Raw genomic sequence first — 10,738 nt, 5'->3', positions numbered from 1 at the left:
TCAATGGTGTACCTTGCTGTCCTTGTGTTGGTGCTGCTGTTTGGGGATTCATTTCAGCCACCTCCTCTTCATCTTCATCATGAGACAAACAGTTTTTAATGTTCACTGTTTTCTCTATGCTTCCATCCCAAGCTTCCTCCTCAATGAATTGAACATCCCTGCTGACAAAGAACTTCTTGGTAGATGGAATGTACAGCCTGTAGGCTTTGGATTCATCACTGTATCCAATGAAGATGCATTTCTCCCCTTTGCTGTCCAACTTCCTCCTTAGCTGATCTGGAATGTGTGCATAGGCCACACACCCAAAAACTCTCATGTGGGTGACTCCTTGCTTTCTCCCACTCCATGCCTCTTCTGGCACCTTGTTCATCACTGCTTTTGTAGGACACCTGTTTAGTATGTAAACTGCACAATGTACAGCTTCAGCCCAATACTCATTTGGCAAGTGCTTTGCCTTCAACATGCTCCTTGCCATCTCCATGATGGTTCTGTTCTTCCTTTCAGCAACTCCATTTTGCTGTGGGGTGTACCGAGTTGTGAATTGTTTATGAATTCCATTTTCCCTACAAAACTTTAGGAATTCATTGGAGATATACTCACCTCCTCTATCAGTTCTCAAAACTTTTATGTGCAGCCCGCTTTGGTTCTCCACAAGTGCTTTGAAGTTTTGGAATTTCTCAAAAACTTCACTTTTGTTCTTGAGGAAATATATCCAAGTCTTTCTTGTAAAATCATCAATGAATGTCAAGAAATATAGGTTGCCAGCTAATGATGGAGCTTGCATTGGTCCACACAAATCTGAGTGGATAATCTCTAAGGGTGCCTTTGCCCTTATACTTTTCCCTGATGGAAAACTTTCTCTATGTTGTTTGCCCAATATGCAGCCTTCACATAGGCTGTCCGGTTTCTCTATCAATGGTAATCCTCTTACCATTCCTTTTCTGCTCAATAAGTTTAGACCTCCAAAATTTAGATGCCCGAATCTCAAGTGCCATAACCAGTTCTCATCCTTTGGCACACTTTGGAAGGCCTCTTGGGTGACTGCTGCCATTTCCTTCTTGTTCTTCAAGTCTGCTCTTATTCTAAGAGGGAACATTCTGTTCCTTGTCATCTTCACTTCAGCAATGCATCTTTTGCTGGGTGGTATATCCATGATGGTGCACACATCATTTTCAAAGTAAACATTGTAACCCTTTTGGATAAGTTGTCCAACACTCAATAGGTTACATCTCATTCCGGGGACATAGTAGACATCTGCTATGGTTTTCTTTTCTCCTTGTTTTGTGAATATTTTTACCTCCCCTTTTCCCATAACAGACACTTTACTATCAGTTCCTAGAGTGACCTCTGATTTCAAATTCTGATTTAAGGCTGAAAAGAGGGCTACATTCCCTGTCATATGGTTGCTGCAACCTGAGTCTAAAAACCATATGTCCTCACTATGTGTTTCAGCCATGTTACAAGCTAACAGGACATTTTCTTGACTGCTGTTTTCTCTTGTAACATTTGCATTTTGTCTGTTGTTCATATCATGCTGTTTCTTTCTACAATCACTAGCATAATGTCCATACTTTTTGCAATAATAGCATTGAACATTAGATTTATCATACCTTTGTCCTTGAGCCTGATACTGTTCTCTTTGTTGGTTGCTGCCTTGACCTTGGTTCTGATTTGGATTGCTGCCTCTTCCTTGTGCATTTGATGGGTTGTTCCTTCCTCCTCTGTTCTGGCTTCTGCCTCTTCCTCTTTTGCTTCCTTTGCCTTGACCTCTTCCTCTTCCAAAGGACATCTGGGTCTTGAAGGCTTGCTCAAGGGATGAGTTTTCATTCCTACTCAACCTCTGCTCATGAGTTATCAGTGATGCATGTAGCTCATCAACTGAATATTTTGAGAGATCCTTTGTCTCTTCAATGGTGGTGACTATGGCATCAAACCTTGAGGGTAAGACCCTCAATATTTTCTCCACTATTCTTCTATCTTCAATTGTTTCTCCATGAGTTCTCATTTGTGTGATTACACCAATCACATGAGTGAAGAATGATTCAATGTTGTCTGACTCCTTCATCTTCAAGTTTTCAAAATCCTTTCTCAGCATTTGCAATTTTGCTGTCTTCACTCTCTCCATGCCTTGATAGGCAGTTTTTAGGGTTTGCCATGCATTGTGTGATGTTGTAGCTGCTGCTATCCTTGGGAATATACTCTGGTCCACTGCTTGATACAACAAAACAATGGCCTTTGCATCCTTCTTCCTATTGAGCTTCAGCTGATCCTTCTCTCCCTGAGTTAGTGCATTGAACTCATTTTCATCTGCTGGTTCCTCAAACCCATATTCTACTAGTTCCCATATATCCTGAGCGATGAACAAAGCTCTCATGGTTATAGACCAGTAGTCATAGTTCTTCCCATTAAAGTGTGGGAGCTGGGTGTTGAACATACCCATGCTTGTGCTTGCCATTCCTTGCATCTTGAACTATGGTTTTAAATCCTTGACTGTGTTTTTTTTTAAAAAACAACTGACTGTCTTCAGCAATAACAAGAGAAATGCTTTTGGGGAATACCTGAATCCTTCGCTGTCTGAGTCTTCTGTCTGCCTGAGAGGTTTTGCTGCAGCAACAACCTTCTCCCTTCAGCTTCTTTAACTTTTTAAAGAGCCTGGGCCTGCTCTGATACCACTGTTGGTTATTTTTGATGGGGAAAATACCAAAACCAAGATTCAAACTAAACACAGAGGCAATGCTCTGTTTTACCTCCACAGGATTTTTATACACAGACAGCTTAAAAAAAATTTCACTGAGTAACAGAGGATTTCACCACCATAAAATATTTCTATTCATTAAAACAAAAAAAAAACTAATACATCCTCTTTTTCTGAGAGAGATTTACCACTGTAAAATCATTTTCATATTCACTGCTGTGAAAAACAACTTACTGCTGTAACAAAAGTTTACATGAGCTTACTGCTGTAAAACAAAATTTACATTCACTGGTGTGTAAAACAACTTACGCTCCACCATTTTCTTTATGCACTTGCAAAACCACACATGGTTTTCCTTCACCTCTGTTTTTCAATGCCCACACAAAAACATTACAACATATTTGTGCACTGCTGTGCATACACCCTCTGGTTCTTCTTACTGCCGTAAAAAACCAGTTTTCTCTTTACTCCCGTGCGCAATACATACCAAAAAAAATCAACACACATAGCCATGTATAAAAAACATAATAAAAAAAAACTAACGTGGCCCATAACCATATTAAATGGCCTACACCTAAACTTACGTAAATGCATATATAAAAAAAATACAAATGGGACGTATGCCCATAACCATTTAAAACAGGCCTCCACCAAACAATTACGAACAGCATTAAAAGCCATGACTTTTCTTACACGGCGGTCAAACCATAGACCTTTTACTCCACGTAAAAATTGATTTGACGTGGGCCTGTGCACTTTCCGGAGATCGACGGTGAAGATTTCATGCCCAGATCACTTGGCTGATCCAACGAGGTTCGCACACCAACCTCGGGTAAAACAAACGAACTTTACTGTCCGGGGAAAATGGTTTTGGGGGGTTCGTACACTGGACGCGTGTCTCATGCTGAATGTGTTCGGAGGGCTCCAAGGAAAAACAGCCTTTGCCAAAAGGCGGTGCGAACAAGGTAGATGGTTTTGTTTGGTGGTTTTCGGCTGCGTTGAAATTACACTTTTAACACATGCTCGTGGGTGCAATACCTGTTAATGTTACCGCTCAACCAGGTTTCTGTCGAACTTTTTAGATTCTCCGTCTCACATCTTACGTTTTCAGCACTCACAGCTCAGTTCATATTTTTTGTTTTAAAAGATATTGTTTTAACCATTGATTTAAATTATGGCGTCGCAGGTTTTATCAGTATCCTCTGCGGAGGCAAAGCAAATCACACTGATGAAAACAATATAAAATGGGTCACTGATGATAATTATATAGACGTCGGCCAGACAGCGAGCACCGGAGACGCAAGCTTATCATTTTACCTGCAAAATCAACGGTTCTTTCCAAAGCCTCTGAAAAAGGCTTGCTATCAGTTGCCGATAGCCTCCAACGTGTCTTACCTGTTCAGAGCATGGTTTGTCACTGCAAATAACGGCGGCTATCAAACCATGTTCACCTTTTCTGTGGAGACACTGGGTATGTTATGGAAGGAAGAAATGGCTGTTGGTCATGATCCGATTTATTATGAATTTATTTTCGTTAGTTCTGGCAGAATGTTGTATGTTTGCTTGACCAGAACCTCGGAAAATGATGATCCCTTCATCAATGCTATCGAGTTGAGGAGTCTCCGAGATGGCATGTATGCACAAGCGAAGCCAGGATCCTTGTTGGCTTATATATCAAGGAATGATGTTGGTGGAAATTATACCGTTAGGTGAACATAATATAACTTCATATATGTTTTATTTACTGAAATATCAGTTACCAATTCTAATCGTTCCAATGGTTGTTAGAAATATTGACTAAAATGTTTTTGAGATGTGTTACTGAATTCTGTTTTTGTGTATTTCTTTTGCGGTTTTCCTGTAAAAGTTGAAAAGGGTTATATTTAAGGAGATCTTTCACATTGATACCAGATATGCCCAAAAAATTCTGATGTGTGAAGCTTCATTTTTATGCACTGCCGCTGTCCAGTTACGTTATTTTTTTATAACGTTTGACTACATTGACCGGATAACTTTGTATGGTGACTTAAAGCAGGTATCCCCAAGACATCTTCGACCGCATCTGGCGAGCATTCTGGAATTCAGATGATTAATACGCAATTTCGAACGAAACGGAAACCATTTCATCAAACAGTACCAAAAACCTTCCTCCAGTTAGTGTCATGCAAACGGCATGGGTTACGAACCAGGATAGCCTTGGAATAACTATAAGACCAGTTCACGCATTTTGGAAATCATTACTGGTGCTTTATTTTGCTGAGATCCAGATGTTAAATATGTCTGAATCGAGATCTTTTTATGTGGAGGTAAATGGGGAAAGACGTTCTGATATCATTACAATTGTTCCTTATTACTCTGCCATGGAGCTAGCAATTCTATTGGATAAAACAAATACCTGCCGATTTGACCTGTACAGGGCCAAAAATTCTACCCATGGCCCTATACTCAACGCCTATGAGTTTTTCCTGATATTGGATACAGAACAGGCAACCTATCAACAAGATGGTAAGTGTCCTAGCTATACTTCCTATACTGTAATTACAGAAATTATAAGTCAATTTCTAACGAAGTAGTTCTTAAACTCAGTTGAAGCTCTTGAGGCAGTCAAGAGAAGGTTTGACATAAAAGATTGGATTTCCGATCCTTGCTATTTGATGGAGTGGGAAGGAATTGTCTGTGATAGCGATAATAACTCTTCGTTCAAAAGAATTTTGGAAATGTAAGTTTACTTGTTCAATTTGTTTAGACTTAACTACTTCGCCGAAATTGTAAAACTGGAATGATAACACCGTAGCATAGATTTCTTGATGACAGAAATTTATCAGGAAGGAATCTTACAGGATTGGTACCCGAGGATTTTGGACGGCTGAATGCAGTAGTTAACTTGTAAGTAGAATTTTACTTTCATGGTGAAAATTTCCAATAGACAACAAATACACATGGTTATTAGCTATTTCGATGAAGGCCACAAAAGGACCGTGCGTCTTCAAGTTGTGGTAAAATTAGTCATTGCGGTCATTTTTAATTGAAGTGTAGATTCTGAGAGTATTTGGAAATTTGACGGAAAGTCAGATATTGACTTATACCTGGCTCCTGTAACTGAAATTTCCAAAATATTACTGAAATCTGTAATCTGGTCCGGCATTCTTAAAAGCAAAGGCGTTTCATAAATCTATCCCATCAGATTAAATGGCAAATAGAATTTGATGGTGCTGATTACGAACGGAACATAGCTTGCTTTTAATATTACAACGTAACTGGCACTGATCTATTTGTGTTGAAATTACCAGGTCACTTAATAATAATCATCTGACAGGACCTTTGCCAAATTTCTCCAATTTAACGAAGTTGGAAAGATTGTAAGTACTCCTTTCTAAACATAAATGTTCAGTTTCTTGGTCCTTTATTCATTAGCCATGTAGAATGCCATTTTTCAAAGGAAAATGCAGCCATTCATTCGCTTGCTGCGCAGACATCTGCAAGACAACAATTTCAGCGGTGGTGTTCCGGAGTGGCTCTCTCATCTCAAAAATCTTAAAGAGTTGTACGTCTACCTTTCTTTTTTTTTTTTTTCTTTAAGTCAAATTGAAAAGGAAAATACTGCTGGGATCATATAACTTTTTTTAATTTTTTTCATTTGTGACAGGTTTATAGAGAGCAATAATTTTAGCGGCGTGATTCCTCTTCAGCTTCTGGAAAAGCCTTCATTGGAACTTAAGTAATCTAATAACTTATACTTTACTCGCTGTATTCGGAACAAATTCCCATTCTGATAGTTTGAAGTTCAGAATTAGGCAAGGAATTAGGAAACGAGTGAAAGTTTGCATAATCTTACTGAAGTAAACTCTTACCTTTCTTACATGGACAAAAAAAAAAAAAAAACTCGTAACGTCACTAAAAAAATTCTTCATTTGGTGTTCTCCAGCTACTCTGGGAACCACTACCTATGTATGCATAAAGGGGAATGTGTCAAAAAAAACTCAGGCAACCACAAAGTTGTCCTCGGAATAACACTAAGCGGTGCTGTATTAATGGCTTTAGCGTCGATGGCCGGTATTGCTGTATACTGGAAAAAGCTTGGAACAAAAAAGCGTCTTAGTGAAGGTCAGGAAATAACTTGAAATTTAGAAAATTTTAATAAGACATAGCGGAAGTTTACCATATGAAACTGCCTACCACATTTTCTAATGCTTAGTAATTTACCTGGATTGCAGAATCCGCAATGATGATGTTGCCAAATTCAATAATAGCCCGTGCCTTTATTTTAGAAGATATAGTAGCAGCCACAGAAAACTTTAATCAGAAAATTGGGGAAGGGGGTTTTGGGTCGGTGTTCTTTGGTCGATTACGGGAAGGAAAGGAGATAGCCGTAAAAGTGCTCTCATCGTTTTCCAAACAAGGAGTTCGCGAGTTTATGAATGAGGCAAGTCTGAGATTCTCAAAATATGTAATATGCTTCCATTTATGTATGTGTTTATTTATATTGATAGTAATTTTTCTCCACTTATATGCGACAAGGAAAAATAATATAGTAATTAAATGATGTAGCTTGATTTCTTGATTAACAGATCGATCTTCTTTCTAGAGTCCATCACAAAAACTTGGTGTCTTTACTTGGCTACTGTAATGATTCTAGAGAGCCTATGCTTATCTACGATTACATGTCTGGAGGGTCCCTAAGGGACCGCCTTTATGGTAAATATATTTCTCACACATATTGTCTAATTGAGTTGAAGCATAATATTACTATTAATTATCAATTTATTTTCCAGGACCTGGTTCAGAACTTTCCAAATTAAATTGGAGAACAAGGCTCCAAATAGCATTTGATGCCGCCCAGGGTAACGTTATTAATTCAGTGTATTTTCTGTGCAGTGGATTTTTGTATAGATGTTACTGTTATCTTATCTTACAGAGTACAAAAGGTGCTTAAACATATGTCTCCTCTGATCCACCTGCAATTTATGTTTGAAGGTCTGGAATACCTGCACGTGGGTTGCACTCCAAAGATACTTCACAGGGATGTAAAGACCTCTAATATCCTTCTAGACAGCAATTTGAATGGAAAATTAGCAGATTTTGGTCTGTCAAAGATGATGGCAATTGATGGGGACGCTACCCATGTTACCACTACGGTGAAAGGAACTCCAGGATACCTCGATCCAGAGTAAACTATACATATAACTTGCGCTTTCTTCGCAACATTGATGAAGTCTAATGAAATCTATGAGGTATGAAGAGGTTATGAAAACAAGTATGAAGAGGTTATGAAAACATTAATTTTTTTTTGTTGGGAAAATGTTTTGACAGGTATTTCCGCACTCAAATGTTGACTGAAAAGAGTGATGTATATAGTTTTGGAGTGGTTTTGTTAGAAATCATATGCGGCAAACTACCCATAAATGTACAACTACCTGAAAGGGAACGTAACCTTATCCAGTGGGTAAGAAATCTGTTACATTTCGCTCCAAATATGCAGCATTCCCCACTTCACAACATGAATTATGATTTGGACGTGTGTGACTAACAACATATCTTTGTTCTTCTGCATTTATATATATGGAATGCATAGGTAACGACGTACGTCGTAGATGAAAATCCTCCCGAAATAGCGGCAATCATAGACAAGAAATTGGAAGGCAGCTACGACATGAGATCAATCACGAGTATTGTCAAACTAGCGCTCAGATGCGTCGAGGAAAAACCATCATCCAGACCCAGCATGAGTGAAGTAGTGGCAGATATAAAGGAGGCTCTCATACATGAGAATGAGCGTACTGCTGCTCTTTCAATTTCAGAGGAGACTGGTATTGAACATGGAGATGTGCAATCCCGCCCCCCTCGTTCACCGGTGGAGTTTAGTAGATCCAATGATGGAGGTTGTGACTACAGTTCGAACATCCTTCAAGGAGGAAGATGAATTGGAATGTAAAGAATAATTGTTATTTGATATAGATTGATCAACCAATGCATGTTAGAGTCTTGTAATTATCCTGTTAATTAATGTAGAGGAGTTTTCAGGATATTGTGAGTAGATAAATTTTTGGGAGTTCTTTCAATTGTGATTAGAAAATTTAACAGTAATAGTGTTTGAATCATGTTTTTATGGTGGAAATGGATCTAACACTATTAAAAATCTTCAAAACACCCAAAATTTTGAAATTTGATAACTATAACTTAAATTTACAAAAACCTCTTCCAAATTTTATAGATAAAAGCATATAAATATATATATATACAAAAATGAAATATGAAAGACAGCTAGCTGGGCCACATGCTGAATACCAAGAAGCAGATACCACCTCTGTGGGGTTAAAGTGGGGATAAACCGCATTTTCGTGCCAATGATCGATATTCTTATTCGACCGAAGAGAGGAGAGAAGCCAGGTAAGGTCACGTTGCTTAATATATATATATATATATATATATAAAAGCATAATGGTATATGTATTTTAGATTTCGTTTGCAAAAGTGTCTAAAAATTTTATAAATGTCTTGGATTTTATCAATCGAAATGTTTTATACTCTTATTATCATGATGATGGATGTGGAAGGTAATGAAACTTAGTTTTAATTAAAAACATTATAAAATTTTTATAGTGTTATTGTCACTTTTAATGTTTTTTTAGTTATTATATTATAATGTATTATTAAGAAGATTTCCTAAATTACAAATAAAATATTCTCATATTTATTTTAATTAACACTAACAATTGCACCAGATGTTACAAAGGAAACAACGTAATGTTGTAGGATAGAAAACAGTAGAGAGAAAACTATATTCAACAAGAATTCTCTGTTGACGTTGGGAAAGTGGCTGAAGAGGTATCTTTTCATTTATCTTATATTTTTATTAATGCTATGATATCATCTTCTTTATCTTATATTTTTATTAATGCTATCCTTTTATGTCTTTGTATCCACTTTCATACACATTTCCACTATTTAATGTTGTTTGCACATAGGATTGCCTTGTTCGAGTAATTCTTATGGGGAAAATTCAAAGTGATAAAGAAACAAAGTTTGGGTTTGGCTATAAGTGCAATGCTTGCACAACAGTGAATTTAAAAGCTTATATACAATTGTGTAGCAAGTTCCTTCTGTCCAACTAATGACTTTTGGAAAGTGGAGATTAGAGGCACACAATTAAAGTTTGGTAAGGAAGCAATGATCAATATCTGCTTATTCAATGAGTATTTTATTACAACATTTATAATACGTTTGCTTATTCGCTGAGTATTTTTATACCAACAACTACAATATGTGCAATTATGTGGTGGTGCTTAAAATGCAAGGACTAAACTGTATAGAATTTTGGTTTAGAAATATTTTCTTGACAATGTTCTTAGAATCCAAAGTGCTTGTGTGGAGAGCAAAAATAGGGAACAAACACGGATTATGGCGAAGAGAAAGACTTGAGTTGCTTTAGTTGGAGAGCATCAGATTCATAGCAACAAAGAATGGTGACACTAATTGCTCTTGAACCCTATCACACTATAAATTTTTGAATCATACTCATTATGATATGATTACAGGACAAGACAAAAGTGGGTTTACTCTGGTGGCTCCACAACCATTTTTCCTTGTGAATATTGCTAGTTAGATAACCACAGAGTCAAAAAATAACACTACTACGCTATAAGGTTATAGTCATTCATTAAACCAGACTCCTTCAATTCAACACATCGAACTGGAACATGATAAAGGTTAGGTTACTTTTTATAGATAGTCAATCACAGTGTGCTTCCCCAATTCCTTGAAATCTTCGTCAATCAAAACTTGCTACAAAGAATGTCATTATTCGAACTGTTCAATTTTGTCAATGAGGCTCTCCTGGTAGTCAATATTGTTTTTGTTTCTCTACTGGGAACCCTTGGACCTAAGGTCCAGTTGGGTCCAAAGTTCCCCCATCAATGATTGTGTCTTTCCAAACTCATATAAAAAAATATAGGTCTATTATACATGGTAGTCTTGATAGAGGACTTTACCCAGTTTATCTCAGCATCCACTCTTTTTTGAAGGCGAGATTATGAGGAAAAAAAG

General features: G+C 37.4%; 1 protein-coding gene across 1 annotated transcript; it reads left to right on the top strand.

The window, feature by feature from the left end:
• Nucleotides 1-3,713: 3,713 nt before the first annotated feature.
• LOC149188592 (putative LRR receptor-like serine/threonine-protein kinase At1g67720) lies at nt 3,714-8,710 on the top strand. Its single transcript, XM_089413052.1, has 14 exons — nt 3,714-3,757; nt 3,882-4,404; nt 4,731-5,200; nt 5,282-5,414; nt 5,510-5,581; nt 5,986-6,054; nt 6,168-6,239; nt 6,342-6,413; nt 6,621-6,799; nt 6,910-7,118; nt 7,264-7,390; nt 7,468-7,536; nt 7,670-8,138; nt 8,268-8,710. The coding sequence occupies exons 3-13, from the start codon at nt 4,858-4,860 to the stop codon at nt 7,864-7,866; spliced, it is 1,542 nt and encodes a 513-aa protein (XP_089269178.1). The 5' UTR covers nt 3,714-3,757; nt 3,882-4,404; nt 4,731-4,857; the 3' UTR covers nt 7,867-8,138; nt 8,268-8,710.
• The last annotated feature ends 2,028 nt before the right edge of the window (nt 8,711-10,738 follow it).

This window comes from Pinus tabuliformis, chromosome 3_1 (genome assembly GCF_031772625.1).
Source record: "Pinus tabuliformis cultivar Carrire ecotype Pingquan chromosome 3_1, CPIR1, whole genome shotgun sequence".
In the NCBI taxonomy this organism is placed as follows: Eukaryota; Viridiplantae; Streptophyta; class Pinopsida; order Pinales; family Pinaceae; genus Pinus; species Pinus tabuliformis.
The sequence above is the reverse complement of the archived record's forward strand: the minus strand, read 5'-3'. Positions and strand labels throughout refer to the sequence as shown.

Bases quoted from the DNA above. Each gene is read 5' to 3' on its own strand.
- LOC149188592 (XM_089413052.1), top strand. From the start codon at position 4,858: ATGCAAACGGCATGGGTTACGAACCAGGATAGCCTTGGAATAACTATA. The intron at 5,415-5,509 runs GTAAGTTTACTT...TCTTGATGACAG, and splicing joins TTCAAAAGAATTTTGGAAAT to AAATTTATCAGGAAGGAATC. The intron at 5,582-5,985 runs GTAAGTAGAATT...TGAAATTACCAG, and splicing joins CTGAATGCAGTAGTTAACTT to GTCACTTAATAATAATCATC.